The sequence below is a fragment of the Rhincodon typus genome, chromosome 26 (assembly GCF_021869965.1).
Source record: "Rhincodon typus isolate 14 chromosome 26, sRhiTyp1.1, whole genome shotgun sequence".
Classification (NCBI taxonomy): Eukaryota; Metazoa; Chordata; class Chondrichthyes; order Orectolobiformes; family Rhincodontidae; genus Rhincodon; species Rhincodon typus.
Window position 1 is genome coordinate 11,406,290 of NC_063357.1, and position 17,930 is coordinate 11,424,219.

The 17,930-nt window shown below is 42.4% G+C and overlaps 1 protein-coding gene across 1 annotated transcript in view; it reads right to left on the bottom strand.

The window, feature by feature from the left end:
* Positions 1–258: 258 nt before the first annotated feature.
* The window catches only part of LOC125486187 (LHFPL tetraspan subfamily member 7 protein), a 262,361-nt gene continuing 244,689 nt past the window's right edge, over positions 259–17,930 (bottom strand). Inside the window, exon 3 of the mRNA XM_048612747.1 lies at positions 259–485. Within this exon, the coding sequence (XP_048468704.1) occupies positions 259–485 (227 nt within the window). The remainder of the gene's footprint in view (positions 486–17,930) is intronic.

Genomic DNA, 17,930 nt, shown 5'->3' on the forward strand with positions numbered 1-17,930 from the left:
ACTCACAGCACATATTTTGTAACTGATTTCCTTGTAGAATTTTGCATAAATTGCAATGTTGGCGGCTGGTTGTGTATTTTGAGGAAATCAGGAAGACTTTTTGTGTTATGCACTTTGGGTCACTTAAATCAAATTGACCTTATTTTGCTTTTTTATAGCCTAAAGAAGTGCTTTCGTTTCTTCTGTTCATTTCTGAAAGTCTAAAAGCAGGGTGTTTTTTTTAGCAGAGCTATATTAGTCCCTTTTTAGTAATATGTACTATAAGATTGCAGGTATTGGAGTCGGTGAGCTGGATTCTTTTGGCGCATATTTGGAGAAGAAAGGTAGAAAGACTGCAAGCATGACTCCGACGATGGCTAGCATATAACCCCATCCAATCTGACAATCCGCTGCATGATAGATGCTGGAATTTCCGCAATATTTCTGTACAAGGGGTGAGTTCAATCCGAAAGGATAGATCAGAAGCCCAGATGCCATAATAAACACTGCAAAGAGAAAGAACAATTTATTAATTTAGGAACTCAATTGTTCTCATTTCTGGTCCATTAGAAACACAGAGCTCTTTTGTTTAGCATGCTTGTTTATATTTAAATGGATCATTGTACACTGTCTTAAGGGATACTTAGTAAATCTATAGCAGTGCACATTTATTATTTGGTAAGCTGTGATTAGATTAATTATTAATATATCCTCCATAGCAACAACAAAATCTGGAGGAAAGCTTGAGCACAAAGCAACTCCCAAAGAAACACATTGACTCCGACCCAACATCTCAACAACTAGGCCTCAATCTCCCTGGAGCATGTGGACAAACATCTGTAAAATACATGGGCAGTGTAGCCACCTGATATGTAAGTGGTTTCTTAAAACCTTAAAACCTTAAAACCAGGTTTGCTGAGTTTCTCCAGCAATATCTGTTTTCATTTGCGCCTTAAATCCTTGCCTGGCAGATTCTGTGGAAAACTTGATCAAGTCAAGGGGCACATAATTATGCCTTGCTCCTGACTCCAGATTTGAGAGTGACATCCTGCAGTTACACTTGGTCTCCAGCAAGGACTTCAAACTAGTTCTGCAGTGGCTTCCCAAACCTGGCAGCTTAAGGGAGGCAGCAACACCTGGATCCAGTACTTTGGAGCTTTTGGAGCATTGCTTATGAGCCTGTGGAAGCAGGAATGCTTCAATCCTCTTGACGCTCCAGCAAAGTCTTCTGCCGCAATAGGGTTATCCAACTCATGAATTCCACCCACCTCCCTGTTTCTAGCTTCACATCCCCCTTAGTTAAATAGAACATAGAACATAGAACAGTACAGCACAGAATGGCCCCTTTGGCCCGCGATGTTATGCCGAACATGACACCAAATGAAACTAAACCCTTCTGCCTGCCCTTGGTCCACAGCATTCCATTCCTTGTATATTCATGTGCTTATGTAAAAATTCCTTAAATGCCCCTATCGTATCTGCCTCCACCACCATCCCTGGCAGCGCATTCCAGACTCCAACCGCTCTCTGTGTAAAAAACTTGCCCCTCACATCTTTGAACTTCCCCGTCTCACCTTAAATGCATGCCCCCTAGTATCAGACTCTTCAATTCACTGTAAAACATTCTGACCGTTAATCCTATCAATGCAGCTCATAATTTTACAAACTTCTCTAAGTCCTCCCCTCAGCCTCCGTCACTCAAGAGAAAACAACCCGAGTTTTTCTAGTCTCTCCTTATAGCTCATACCCTCTAATCCAGACAGCATCTTGGTAAACCTCTTCTGCACCCTCTCCAAAGCCTCCACATCCTTCCTGTAATGTGGCAACCAGAATTGGACACAATACTCTAAGTGTGGCCTTACCAAAGTCTTATAATGCTGCAACATGATTTCCAGACTCTTTTACTCAATTCCTCCAATAAAGGCAAGCATGCCATATGCCTTCTTTATCACCCTATCTACTTGCATGGCCACTTTCAGGGACCTATGGACTTGAAACCCAAAATCCCTCTGTACATCAGTGCTGTTCAGAGTCCTGCCATTAACTGTATACTTTTCCTTAACATTTGATTTCACAAAGTGCAGCGCCTCTCACTTACCATTTCTCTGCTCATATCTGCAACTGATCTATATCCTGCTGTATTCTTTGACAACCTTCTACACTATCCACAATTCCACCGTCTGCAAACTTACTAACCCACCCAGCTACATTTTCATCCAAGTCATTTACATATATCACAAACAACAGAGGTCCCATTATGGATCCCTGTGGAACACCGCTAGTCATGGACCTCCAGCCTGAAAAGCACCCTTCTACCACTACCCTCTGACTTCAATGGCCAGCTAACTCTGAATTCACACAGCTAAGTCACCATGGATCCCATGCATCTTAATCTTCTGGATGAGCTTATCATGAGGGACCTTCTCAAAAGCCTTACTAAAATCCATGTAAACAACATCCACTGCTCTACCGTCATTGATCACCTGCGTCACCTCCTCAAAAACATTCAATCAAGTTAGTGAGACATGACCTGCCCTGCACAAAGCCAAGCTGACTGTCTCTAAATAGGCCATGCTTTTCCAAATGTATGAAAATCCTATCCCTAAGAATTCTCTCCACTAGCCTCCCAACCACCAATATAAGACTCACTGGTCTATAGTTTCCTGGATTATCCCTATTTCCCTTCTTGAGCAGAGGAGGGACATTAGCTACTCGCCAGTCCTCCAGACCGTCTTAAATGTCTAGCGAGGATAGAAAGATCTTGGTCAAGGCCCCAGTAACCTCCTGTCTTGCCTCTCTCAATAACCTGGGGTAGTTTCCATCAGGCCCTGGGGACTTATCTACCTTAATGCTCTTCAAAAGACCCAACACCACTTCTTTCTTGATCTCAAAATGCCTTAGCATATTAGTATGCTCCACACAATCTCACTATCTTCAATATTTTTCTCCTGGGTGAATACTGATGCAAAGTACTCATTTAGGATCTCACCCACATCCTCTGCCTCCAAGCAGAAGCTCCCCCTTTTATCCTTGAGCAGTCCTACCTGCCCCTAGTTATCCTCTTGTTTTAATGTACCTATAGGATGCCTTGGGATTCTTTTTAACCCTACTTTCCAAGGTCATTTTATGGTCCTTTCTTGCTCTCCTAATTCCCTGTTTGTGTACCTTCCTGCTTTCCTAATGTTCCTCTTGGGCCTTGTCCGAGTTTAGCTTCCTAGACCTTATATTTGCTTCTTTTTCCCTTTTGACTAAATTCACAACCTCCCTTGTTACCCAAGGATCCCCTACTTTGCCAATCTTGTCCTTCCTCCTTAACTGGAATGTGCCGGTCTTGAACTCTCATCAGCAGGTCTTTAAACAACTCCCACATGTCAAATGTGGACTTGCCTGACAACAGCTCCTCCCAATTAACATGCCCTAGCTCCTGCCTAATACTGGTGTAATTTGCCTTCCCCCAGTTTTGCACTTTCCCACAAGGTCCTGACTTATCCTTACTCATAGCTATTTTAAAACTGAAGGAGTTATGATCACTGTCTCCAAAATGCTCTCCCACTGAAAGGTCAGTCACCTGGCCAGACTCATTAGTCAATACAAGGTCCAGTATGGCCCCTCGTCTAGTTGGACTATCCATATACCGTTTCAAAAAACCCTCTTTAATTCCTCCTCAGTCCACCCCCTCGACCGCCAGTCTGACACACCTGCCAGCCCATGTTCTGGTCTCTGCTTCCTCTCGATTGATCACCATAGATCATAGAATCCCTACAGTGTGGAAACAGGCCATTTGGCCCATCGAATATACACTGACCCTCTGAAGAGCATCTCATCCAGACTCAACCCCTTTCCCAGACACTATGGGCAATTTAAGCATAGCCAACCCACCTAGCCTGCACAACTTTGGACTGTGGGAGGAAAGCAGAGCACCGGGCGGAAACCCACACAGACACAGGGAGAATGTGCAAACTCCACACACACAGTCACCTGAGGGTGAGAATCAAACCCAGGTCCCTAGAGCTGTGAGGCAGCAGTGCTAACCACTGAGCCACCATGCCGCCCTAAATTCAAATTTAACCATTTGCCATGGCAGGATTTGAACCCATGTCCCCGGAACATTGTCTGTGTCTCTGGATTAACAGTGCACTGATAATACCACTAGGCCATCACCTGGGTTCTTACCCTGATATTTTTATGTGCTGTTTCCATCAATAGTCCCTGGCTACAATCTCCCACCCTTCGCAATCCCACACTGATGGTCAGTGTCAATCTGGCTGGCTACTAGCTACTAAAATAGAATTCTGTTTTTTAAGAGTGATAATGAGAATTTGCCATTTGGCAGAACCTTTCCTTTTAATGCATTTCAAAGTTTACCCTGTTTTACAAATCTCAGAGACCAATCAATGGGGCCTGACTGCCATAATCCTGAGCATTGCTCTGGAATGATTAGGTGCATTGATCTGTATTTTCAACAATAAACTATTATAGCTGCTCAAAATTGAAATAGTGAAATTTCTGCTTCCCACATAAATAGCCTCGGGTACACAATCTTGTGCCTTTATTTTGGTTGCATCTATGTCAAAGAGGCTACACAGAATAAAAGCACTTCAGTACCACTTATAATGATGGAACTGAACAAAACAGGAGTGTTTCAATCTGCAATTGCTCAGTTAGCTAAAAGCAGATCATAGCCTTTTATTAAATAATAGTTGAGTGTCATCTAACCAGCCAGCAGAATCTACAACTAAGCAAGATCCTATTACTTCTGAGAAAGCAGTGTTTGGCAAAGAGTATAGTTGGCAGACAAAGGCAGAAGCTGGAAAAAATTAGAAAACACTTGAAAGCATTAGAAGGCAACTTCTTAATTGGATTAGGTTCGAGTGCTTTCTGATTCCTGAACCTTCCTATCAAGCCACATGTTTCTTGGTCAAGATATTGCATTCTTACAGCAGTGGGGGTTTTGCGTAGAATAGAATGACCATACCAGGCCGACTGTACTCCACTGGGATATTAAGAGTGAGATGTCTAGCTGACTGACTGTTCATCCAACCCCAAGATATGCTGTCACAGAGCCTATCAGCCAGGCCTCTGCAGCAGACGGCTCAGGACAGACTCCATACTCCAGGCAAGGTTTTGATTTCTGCAAAAGACATCAAATAAATTTCTGCTCCACACATTCTCTTCTTAAAAGGAGGAAGTACTACAGAATTTTTTTACACTAGAGTCTCCTTTTAATAGTTCAGAGCAGGTTTAATGAAGTTGCAGTGTTAGGACCTCAGGCGCTACAAGACTGAATTTTAACCCTGACTCCCTGCATCTGACAGAGGTGCTGTTATACTCTGTGCCTCTGTTTTGTGCCTTCAGGATTGCCCTACAATTTAGTTGTTTTTGGCGTAGGAGGCTTAATCTCCATCAATCATTGCTCTCTGCCAAGCAATCTCCAAAGAAACAGACAACACAAGACTTTTAAGTTCAGTGTCATTTCCCCCCTTGCTGACTCCCATGTGACGGTAATTAACCTATTTTCTAATCAACCTGTTCAGAGATGTTAGGATACACTGTTGGAGCAGGTGGATCTTCAACCCAAGTCTCCTGGTTCAGAGGTAGGGACATTACCACTCTGCCCTGGAGAGCTCCCAATTAACATAAAAAATCATGATCTAATAATGTTGATGTTGTTATTGTTGGTCCTGTATGCCTCACTCTCCAAGCTTTTATCATTCTATGATCTGTATGTCCTTGCTTACTATGATCTGCCTGTACTGCTCACAAACAAAGCTTTTCACTGCACCTGGGTACACATGACAATAAATCAGATCACATCAAAACAAATCAGATGGGGACATACAAGGGAGACACATGCAATCGGTGCCGCTAACTGGCTTCTGAGATTGTCTTTTTCGGAAGACTGATGTTTGAAAAGAACATCTCACATGTGACATTGTTGAGGTGCTGGTTGGGACCTGGAGTTTATCTGGATGTTAGGTTCCTGGCTCTAGTTTGTAAACCTGGCCGCTGTGTCTGTCTTCACTTCACTGTTGAGCTCTCACCCCTGAGACTGAAGACTGTGTCTTCATGCCCCATTTCAGCACATAAACTAATCTGGTGCCATACAGTTGGTACAGAGGTGCCATATTTCAGGTGAAACAGCAAAGCACAGTTCCATCTGTTTATGACGCTGTTCAAAAGAGCAGGAGGGGAGTGCCAGAAATGTTCCAATCCTTTGGAACGGATATTGCCTTACATCTGGAAACGTAACTGAAATCACAATAATCAAGCAGATAAAGTTTACTTTAGTGGAATGCGGAAAGCATGACTCTTGGGCTTTAAATTTTGGAGCAAAGGGTCTAAAGCTGCCAGAGTCTATTGGGTAGGACAGGGTACCCTTCTGAATTGTTAAAGGTTGACATAAATAGGTGTAAAAATTGTGGTGTAATCTGTGGGAATTTGGTATTCCTCGCTTACATAATTTTAATTTTAATAATTTTGAACCTATGTCTCAATTAAAGCTTCACCGTTAAAGTGTCCATAGTTCCCAAGGACTGCTCTCTCTCAGTGGAGAGAGATGACTGCTGGTGATTTAGATTGTGGGTCACCACACCTCAGGTGAGAGGGGGTGAGTGTGAGAAGACATGACCTTCACAGTGATCTCAGTCCATACAGGAATTGTTGGCACCACTCTGTGGTATAAAACAAGCAGTCCAGATGAGTGACCACCCCCCCAAACACACAGACACAGACATACACAAACACACACAGACACACACACACAGACACACACACACACACAGACACACACACACACACACACACACACACAAACACACACAGACACACACACACACAAACACACACAGACACACAGACACACACACACACAGACACACACACACACACACACACACACACAGAGCAAGAATGGCTATGCTGCCACTGGCTGCAAACACTCTGTTATCAAGGAGGGTGCAACAAACATGTGAGTCTTTTGTTTCCAAATTCAAGGCTAATTCAAGCAAGAGTTTAGAGCAATTGAACTTTGTGGTCTGCAAGAGATGCTTCAGTTCCAGTGGAGCAGCAGAATAAGTGTGCTGTTCCTGGCAAGATGTCATGGCCACAGCTTTGTAAAACAGTCTGACACCACTTAGATCTGCTGACACTGAACTTAAAAGTCTTGTGTTGTCTGTTTCTTTGGAGATTGCTTGGCAGAGAGCAATGATTGATGGAGATTAAGCCTCCTATGCCAAAAACAAGCAAATTGTAGGGCAATCCTGAAGGCACAAAACAGAGGCACAGAGTATAACAGCTCAACTTTCTAGTTGTGATGAATATTTCCAGAACACTGGATCAGACTCAACTGGAGGAATTTGTCCAAAGTGGGGCAGGATACCTCAGGACAGTTGTGAAGGGAACTTGCAAAGAAGTGTATATATGGAACATGATGCCTGAGAGAGTGGGTAGGGGCAGATACTCTCGCAAGATTTAAGAAACATTTGGACAAGCACTTAAAGTGGCAGGGAATAGTTGGCTATGTTTCCAAGTGCAGGTAAATGTGATTAGTGTAGTTTGGTGTTCATTGGTTGGCATAGACATGGTGGGCCGAAGGGTCTGTTTCTATGCTGTATGACTCTATGACTCTATCTGGAGGAAGCCCGTACATGAATGTCACCCAGGTCTGAAATGTACAACAGGGTCCTGTACATGTTGAGGTACATCGACAGCTTATACCTCGTATGACATTGCCAAATGAAATTATAGTCAGAAACCATGTACGTGTTCTCTGTAGAGTTATTATACTATAATGTTATAAGGAATTGGTTCATTGCTCAAATTCCATTACATGATAAAATTCCAAATCCCTGGTAAACTTTCCAGACTGTCTATTGAGCCAAGTGATAATTACTTCATATCCAATTTGTGATCAATTCTCTTTTTCTCTCTAATATAACTGATGGAGTTCAATCATCTACACCAGTTCCTCATTCAGCCACAATAGAATTCTGCACATACAGTGAGACAAATACTCAGTGTTTTATAATGAGCTGTGGTTAGGCCATAATCAATCTCCCAAAGTTGACCTGGAAAGTGTGATGCAAATGGCCATCCCTACTGAGGGTGGGCATTCTCCAACAGGAAACACCAACATTGGCATCACTGTTATTGGGACATGCTCCAAATGTTGCTGCAAAGCTCTTCATGTGTTTGCTTTCTAATGTGTTATTCCTGACAGTCTTGCAGTACCATAATAATAATAAAAGCAAAATATTATGGATGCTTTAAATCTGAAATAAAAATAGACCATGCTGGAGAAACACAGCATCATCACCTCCTAGGTCAACATTATTGCCATCCCTAATTGTCTTGAGGCTGTGGGTCTGGAGTCACATGTAGGCCAGACTAGGTAAGAACTGTAGATTTCCTTCAGTAAGGGACATTAGTGAATCAGATGGATGTTTAGGACATGGTGGCTCAGTGGTTAGCACTGCTGCCTCACAGCCCCAGGTAACCCAGGTTTGATTCCACCCTCGGGCAATGTGGAGTTTGCACATTTTCCCAGTGTCTGCATGGGTTTCCTCAAGGTGCTCCGGTTTCCTCCCACAGTCCAAAGATGTGCAGGCTGGGTGGATTGGCCATGCTAAATTACCCATAGTGCCCAGGGATGTGTAGATTAGGTGGGTTATAGGGGTTGGGTGGAATGCTCTGAGGGTCAGTGTGGATTTGTTTCCACACTGTAGGGATTCTATGATTCTATGAATTCTGGGTGGCTCAGTGGTTAGAATCATTGCCTCACAGTGCCAGGGACATGGGTTAAATTCCAGCCTTGGGTGACTGTCTGTGTGGAGGTTGAACATTGTCTGCGTGGGTTTCCTCCCACGCAGTCCAAAGATGTGCAGGTTAAATTGCCCTGTAGTATGCAGGGGTATGCAGACTAACTATGGTAAATGTGCAGTTATGAAGATAGGGTGGGGTACTGGGTCTAGGTGGGCTGTTCTTTGGAGGGACAGTGTATAATTAATGGGCTGAGTGGCCTCTTTCTGCACTGTAGGGATTCTATGACAATCAATAATGATTACCTCACCATTATAGCAACTCTTTTATTCCAGAATTTTATTGAATTGAAATTTCATCATCTTCTATGGTGGGAATTGAACTCATCTATCCAGAACATCGGCTGGTGATTCTAGAATGCCAATCTAGTAACTGGCACTGTGCCAGCACCTCCCCACCTGTGATCCAGTTGAATAATAAATAAGCTTAAGGAGCTTCATAGGATAGTATAGGTAATTCTCACATTCCTGTAAAGGTAATAGAGAAACATGTTTTCTTGAGGTCGTACTCAAGGGTAATATCAGGGCAAGTGGAAATCTCTCTGCTCCATTTCTGCACTGCTGACTGTTGTATGATTCTGAAACAGTTCATATTGAAGGAAATCAAAAGTATCATTAAGTTGAAAGAAAATACATACAAGTGGCAAAGATTAGTGGTAAACTAGAGGATTGGGAACTTTTTTGTAAAGCCGGTAAAGATGATCAAAACAATAATAAAACGGGAGAAAATAAACAATGAGGACATGCTTGCAAGTAATATAAAAACAGACAGTAAGAGCATCTTTACTTATATAATGGTACTGGGCCATGGAGCTGCTGTATCTGCAAAGCAAAACTGGGTTGCGTATTTAAGGTTTTAGCAAAGCTTTGTAGATCGGGTTATGTTGCATATCATGGACTAGTTAAGATGCTGACACGATATGAAACTGCAGTTTGTAACCCTGTTGACGAGGAGACTTAGATCAAAGTCAAAGAAGAGGTTTTTAAAATGAAGGAAGAAGATAGCAAGCTAATGTAGTTTTAGAAGAATGTTCCAGAGGGCAGAGATATAAAGAGTGAAATAACTTTGATGATAAAGTGGGAGTGAGCAACACTTAGAGGTAGCTAACTGATTCAGGAGTTCTTCAAACTGATTTGGATCAATTTTCTGTCAAGAAAAGGAAATGTGGATCAGTTTTTAATGAATCAGTTTGGTTGGAGGGGATAGGATCTTCTTGGTGCTTCTAACAATAGGTGATAAACAGGGCACTGTGTTGGGAGAAACACATAAGAGCATAACTGTACTCCAATAATGAACTCTAATGGAGCAGGATTAATTGATTAAATGGCCTTTTCTTGCTTTCAGACATTATATTCTCATGTCAGGGAAATGGAGGGCACACGTGGAGATATATACTCAGATAAAACAAGGCTGTGAGGGGATTTGTTATGACAGAAAAAAAATCAAGTTGATGAACTTGCTGATGATAGAGCAGAATAAGGATGAGATTGAAGAGAATTTAAAGCAACTGTTCAACCTTAATATTTAGTAACAACTGAAGTAGTTTGTTGCACATAATATTATTTCAATCTGTCAGTTAAGTAACTTTTTGAATAACAAATCTAAAATAATTCCACAGAGACTGGTATCCAGTCAGCAAGTCACCCTTTATTTCTACATGCATAGTACTTCACACTGATCCAGTTCCTCACAGCCAGCTCTCAGAGTGAACAGAGAGTCTAACACTCCTGTTTATATCTGTCAGCCAGGGCTCCCTGATTTGACCAGGTTAACAGCCCCAATCAGGGAACTCATTTTCTATGAGATCCACCTGGCTGACCTCATTACAATCATTATAAAATCTAGGTGAAGAGCCTAGGACTGTGTATTGATTCTACCAAAGCCAGACACAGCAGGAGGAAAGATGAGTTAAACCAACCTGTAATAATTAGGTTCAGCTGGTTTTCTGTCATCCCAAATGTTCAATGCTTCTCTGCCCTTTTTGTAATTTACTATGTTCTGTAATATCAGGTTATCATGAAAGATCTCTCTCACTTCCAAGGAGTAATAAACCTGTACAAAGCAGCTTATTCACTTGCTTGTGAAAGCAGTTGATCCTGAACAACTTATTGGATTCTAATAAAGAATACCATGAAGCAGATCATGTCCGTATTTACTGCGAAACACTGTTATAATCCATCACAATACAAATAATTCGGCTGGGACGAAGAGGACAGCATTGCTTTTTTTGCATGGTTGAAGAGGCAAGCAGCATTTGTGACCTAAATGCCAAAAGAAATATTTTGTACTCTGCCAAGACAATCTTTTCTTTGTTTACGCAGGCTGTATAAGATGAAGTGTGACAATAGTATGCGTGCAATGGTGTGTGTGTGCATCAACTGAGATTTTCAGTGTGCTGTGTGCAATGCATGATTAATTGAGTTTCTGTCTTATTCCTGTCTACAGTGCTGTGTTTATGAGCATGTGGTAGAGAAGAACAATCAATACTTAATTCAACATCTATTTCAGAAGTGTAGGTATCAATCCCAGGAGAAGTTGCATAAAGGAAAAATCAACTCCCATTACCCACACCATCATCGGGGATCATGCTTCATACATACAGTAAAACTTGAGAAATTAACAGCTCATAACTCAGCAATTCTAATCACTGGCATTGAAGTGGTAATACAATCCAATGCAAATACTGATGAAAAGTGTCCTGTAAGGCTTAGAGAGATCTTCAAAGATTAGTTTCAAAGTAAGGATTTCATTACGTGAAATGTTGCAGGAAGTCCGAAATAAAACTAGAAAGCTCTCAAAATGCTCAAGAGGTCAGACAGTGTGCGTGGAAAGAGGAAGATCGAGATAATACTCCATGCCGTTATCCTTCCACCAGAAGTGTTTTCAGCAGATTCTCTTATTATGCAAGTTATTCATTATCTATGAAGAGCTTTGGCATGAAATATGTTATAAATGCAAACACTCCTTTCTCAATGCATATATTTCACATAAAAACCTCTGTTGAGAGGCTCAATGAGGGAGGTTGGTTGGGACTACAAGGTAAGGCTTATTTAATTTCTCTGCATTTCCAGTCAAGTAAGTTGTTTTATATTTGAGCATATTAATAATCATATTAAGTGGTACTTTAGTGGATTTTACCATGAAAGTTATGGAACAGTGATTGAATAGAACATGCCTTATTAAATCAAAAAAAAAGCCCTGACAGCTATAATGGCAATACAAGAAAGCATCTCATATCTATACCTGCACGTACGTAAAATATACAGGGTGAATGATTTTTATTGATTGAATATGTCTTTCACTTTATTACATGGGACCCCAGGGATTTTAACCTGTTTTGGGATCTATGAAAATTACAGTGGTCTTTGCTGTGAGTTTTTCATTGTCTAATCTGAATCATGTGTTACATGTCAATATCCCCTGAGATACTCATGGTACTGGCAAAATGCAATGAATAGTTCTTATAATTCTTCAGCTAAACCTCAGTTTTGGAGGAATCTACCCCATCTCCAATGTTGTCTCATCATACATAATGAAATTAGGTGGTAGCTGCATTTGGAAAGTTTGTGATTTCAAATTAACCTGTTGGACTATAACCTGGTATTTTATGACTTCTGACCTTGTCTACCCCAGTCCAACATAGGCACATCTAGTTTGTGAAGGGACACAGAGAGGGAAGTGAAGTTGAGATTACAGATTAGCTATGATCTTGTTGAATGGACTTGAAGGGCTGAATGGCTTAGTCTTGCTCCAAAGCCCTATGTTCCTATCTGGGATTTGAACTCATGAGATTAAGCTACTTTAGTGGGAGACCACTTCAGTCATTGGTGTACATTTCTTGAACCTCTAACATAGCTCCACATCATTTCTCAGGAGAATGTTTAGGTTAATGTTTGATATTAATATCAAAAATGTAAGTATAGTTTGTCACTGGTTGCAGAGTATCACTGTGCATGTGTATGTTAAAGGGCATTTTGAATGGACCTCTCAAATGTTAACGTTGATCTGTCTGTCTCTGCACCTTCTCTGCAGTTGTAACACTGTATTCTGCACTCTGTTCTGCTACCCTGGTATACTTTGTGTGGTACGATCTGCCTGTATAGCACGTAAAACAATACTTCTCACTGTATCTTGGTACATGTGACAGCAATAAATCAAACTCAAACTCAAAACTCAATGGCTACATTACTCACTGGACTCTAGCAAACATGGTCAATCTAACTCTGACAGAAACATTCAAAGTTGAAAAAAACATCAGTGATCTTCTTGAACTGCTGTAGTCCATGTGCTGTAGGTTGACCCACAATTCCTTTAGGGAGGGAATCCCAGGATTTGACCCAGTGACACTGAAGGAGCAGTGATACGTTTCCAAATCAACATGGTGACTTATGTGGAGGGGAATATCTGGGTGATGTTGTTCCCATGTATCTGCTGCCCTTGTCCTTCTAGATGGAAGTTGTCGTGGGTTTGGAAGGTGCTGTCTAAGGATCTTTGGTGAATTTCTGCAGTGCATCTTCTAGATAGTTCATGCTGCTGTTACTGAGTGTCAGTAATAGAGGGAGTGGATGTTTGTAGATGTGGTGCCAATCAAGCGGGTTGCTTTGTCCTGGATGGTGTCAAACTTTTTGAGTGTTGTTGGAGCTGCACCCATCCAGGCAAGTAGGGAGTATTCATCACACTCCTGACTTGTAGATGGTGGACAGACTTTGGGGAGTCAGGAGGTGATGAACTTGCCGCAGCATTCCTAGCCTCTGACGTGCTCTTCTAGCCACTGTGTTTATATGGTGAGTGCAGTTGAGTTTCTGGTCAATGATAACCCCAAGGATGTTGATAGTGGGGGATTCAGTGATGGTAACACCATGGTGAGATTGTCTCTTATTGATGATAGCCATAGCCTGGCATTTGTGTCGTGTGAATGTTACTTGCCACTTGTCAGCCCAAGCCTGGATATTGTCCAGATCTTGTTGCATTTGAACATAGACTGCTTCAGTATCTGACGAGTTGCGAATGGTGCTGAACATTGTGCAATCATCGGTGAACATCCCCACTTCTGACCTTATGATGGAGGGAAGGTCGTTGATGAAGCAGCTGAAGATGGTTGGGCCTGGGACACTACCCTGAGGAACTCCTGCAGAGATGTCCTGGAGCTGAGATGTCTGACCTCCAACATCCATGACCATCTTCCTATGTGCCTGGTATGACTCCAACCAGCAGAGAGTTTGACGCCTGATATGCATTGATTCCAGTTTTGCTAGGACTCCTTGATGCCACATTTGGTCCAATGTGGCCTTGATGTTAAGGACCGTCACTCTCACCACACCTCTGAAATTCAGCTCTTTTATCTGTGTTTAAACCAAGATTGTAGTGAGGTCAGGAGCTGAGTGACCCTGGCGGAACCCAAACTGGGTGTCACTGGGCAGGTTATTGCTGAGCAGGTGCTGCTTGATAGCACTGTTGATGACACCTTCCATCACTTTACTGAAGAATGAGAGTAGACTAATGGGGTGGTAATTGGCTGGATCGGATTTGTTCTGCTTTTATGTACAGGACATACCTGGGCAATTTTCTATATTTTTCAAATAGATGTCAGTTTTGTAACTGTACTGGAAGAGCTTCAGCAGTGGAACAGGAAGGTTTGGAGCACAAGTCTTCAGTACTATTATCCGAATGATTTCAGGACCCTTAGCCTTTGCAGTATCCAATGCCTCCAACTGTTTCTTGACAGCTTGTGGAGTGGACTGAAATGGCTGAAGACTGGTATGTGTGATGCTGGGGACCACTAAAGGAGGCAGAGATGGATCATCCACTTGGCACTTCTGGTTGAAGGTTGCTGCGAAAGCTTCAGCCTTATCTTTTGCACTGATGTGCTGGGCTCTTCCATCATTGAGAATGGGGATATTTGTGGAGCCTCCTCCCCCACTGAGTTGTTTAATTGTCCACCACCATTCATGGCTGGATGTGGCAGGACTGCAGGGCTTAAATCTGATCCATTGGTTGTTGAGATTACTAGTCTATCACTTGCTGCTTATGTTGTTTGGCGTGCAAATAATCCTGTTTGGTAGCTTCACCGGGTTGACACCTCATCTTCAGGTATGCCCAGTGCTGCTCCTGGCATGTCCTCCTGCACTCTCCGTTGAACCAGGGTTGATCCCCTTGCTTGAAGGTAAAGGTTGAGTGGGGGAAATGACGGGCCATGAAATTGTGTTGGAGTACAATTCTGCTGCTGTTGATGGACGACAGCACCTCATGGATGCCCAGTCTTGAGTTGCATGATTGTTTGAAGTCTGTCCCATTTAGCACGGTGATAGTGCCACACAACACGTTGGAAGACATTCTTAATATGGAGGTGGGACTTTGTCTCCACAAGGACTGTGTGGTGGTCACTTTTATTGATTATTTCATGGACAGATGCATCTGCAGCAGGCAGATTGGTAAGGATGAGGTCAAGTATGTTTTTCCCTCTTGTTGGTTCCCTCACCACCTGCTGCAGACCCAGTCTAGCAGCTACGTCCTGTATGAACCGATCAGCTCGATCAGTAGTACTGCTGCTGAGTCACTTTGGTGGTGGACTTGAAATCCCTCGTCCAGAATGCATTTTACACCCTTGCCTCCCTCAGTGTCTCCTCCAAGTGTTGTTCAACATGGAGGAGTACTAGTTCATCAGCTGAGGGAGGGTGGCACGTGGTAATCAGCAGGAGGTATCCTTGTCTGTATTTAACAGGAAGCCATGAGACTTCATGGGGGCTGGAATCAATGTTGAGGACTCCCAGGGCGACACCCTCCCAACTGTATACCCTGTGCTGCCACCTCTGCTGGGTCTGTCCTATTCTCTGTCAGGTATAATTGAGCATGACTATGTCAGGCTTTTGTTTGACTTGTCTGTGATACAACTCTCCTAATTTTGGTACTTGCCCCCAGATGTTAGTAAGGAGGACTTTGCAGGGTCAACAGGCCTGTTTCCACAGGTCGGTGCCAAGAGGTCCATCCAGTTTCATTTCTTCGTTGAGATTCCATAGCAATTGATACAACTAAGTGGCTTGCTACACTGTTTCAGAGGCCAGTTGAGAGTGGTTGACATTGCTCTGCTCTAAGAGTCACTTATAGGCCAGACCAGATGAGGATTGCAGATTTCTTTCTTTGAAAGATATTAATGAGTCAGAATGGTTTCCTGACAATTGACAGTGGTTTCAAGGTCATCAGTGGATTCTTAATTCCAGATTTTTTTTCAGCTGAATTCAAACTTTACCATCTGCCATGGTGGGATTTGAACCCAGGACCCCAGAACTTTAGCTGAGTTTCTGGGAAAATAGCCTAGCAATAATACCACAAGGCCATTGCCCATTCAACACTCTCAGCTCCTGAGTTAGATATTGTGGGTTTTCAAGCCCCTACGCTCCTAGCACCAGGCTGACATTCCATAGCAGTGCAAAAAGAGTGCAAGTTTGTCAAACCACTGTTCTGCAGATGAGATGTTCAACTCATCTGTTCATTCAGATGGACTTTAAAGATCACCATGTGAAGAACAGAAGGGGGTTCTGTTAGAGTCTAAGCCAGCAATCAGTCTTTAACATAGTCCCTTGAGGATAAAAAACACCAAATCACTGGATGTCCACTTGATTGCAATTTGTGGAACTTTTTTTTATTTGTTTGTGGGATATAATCATCACTGACTAGCCCAGATTTATTGCCCATCCCTAACTGCTCTCAGGGGCAGTTAAGAGTCAACGCCAATGCTGTGGGTTTGAAGTCACATGTAGGCCAGACCAGGTAAGGATGGCAGATCTCCTTCCCTAAAGGGCACTACTGAATCAGATAGATTGTAGGACAATTGACAGTGGTTACACGGTTACCATTAGACGAGCTTTTTATTCCAAATTTTAACCAGATCTTTCTCTAATTAAGTGCTATTTTAATTAAAGTTATTTCCATTTTATTTGAGAATTAACTGTTGATGGAAGATTTCACAAGTGGTGTGAAACAGGGATCAATGCTGGAACCTCAACTTTTTTTTTCCAGTTTACATAAATGACGTGAATGAATAGACCAAAGCTATGGTTGCTAAGGCAGGTAGGTAGGAAGGTAACAAGGTATGGAGCTGGATGAACACAGCAGGCCAGGCAGCATCAGAGGAGCAGGAAAGCCGAGCAGAAAATTTTCTGAAGAAAGGTCCAGACCCAAAACGTCAGCTTTCCTACACCTCTGATGCTGCCTGGCCTGCTGTGTTCATCCAGTTCCACACCTTGCTATCTCAGACTCCAGCATCGGCAGTTCCTACTATATCCAGATTGGAAGGTAAGTTGTGAAGAAGACATGAGAAAGCTATGAAGGGATATGGATAGGCTAAATGTTGAGCAAAGATCTGGCAAATGGAGTATCATGTGGGAAAATATGAAATTGGCCCTTTTGGCAGGAAGAATTAAAAAGAAGCATATTACTTAAATGGTGAGGGATTGCAGAGTTCTGAGGTACAGTAGGTTCTGGGTGTCCTATCAATTACAAAAGGTTATTATGTGGCTACAAAAAGTAATACGGAAAGGAAATCGAATGGTGTTGTTTATTGTGAGGGAAATTGAATACACAAGGAGTTTAAACTCCTGTTATACAGAGGATTGATGAGACCACATCTGGCTATGTACAACATTGGCCTTCTTCTTTAAGGATGTGCGTAACTGTGTTGGAGGCCATTCGGAGAAGGTTTACTAGACTATTTCAGAAAATGGATGGGATATATTATGAGGAAAGATTAGGCAGACTAGGCTTGTATCCGCTAGAATTTAGAAGGGTTAAGATGCAGTTTGATTGTAAGATCTTGAAGGAGTTTTGACAGGGTGGACGTGGAAAGATTGGGTTGAATTTTTCCAGCTCTTGAATGATATTGGCAATGGAGAGTCAGTCGGGAAAATATGGTGAAAACAGAAAAATTAAGATTCTCAACACCACAGAGAAATGAAGTCTGATTTTTCAACCAAGGTTTTAACAGCTTGATGCTACTGAGCAGCAAGGGGTCTATTTGCATATATTAACAGCTCATTATTATCTAATCGTCCTTTTTTAAATATGCAGTTTGCTATTTTCCCACGCAGTGGTGAGGAACTGTACACATCAATTCCCAACATGGAAGTCTGAGCAGGAAC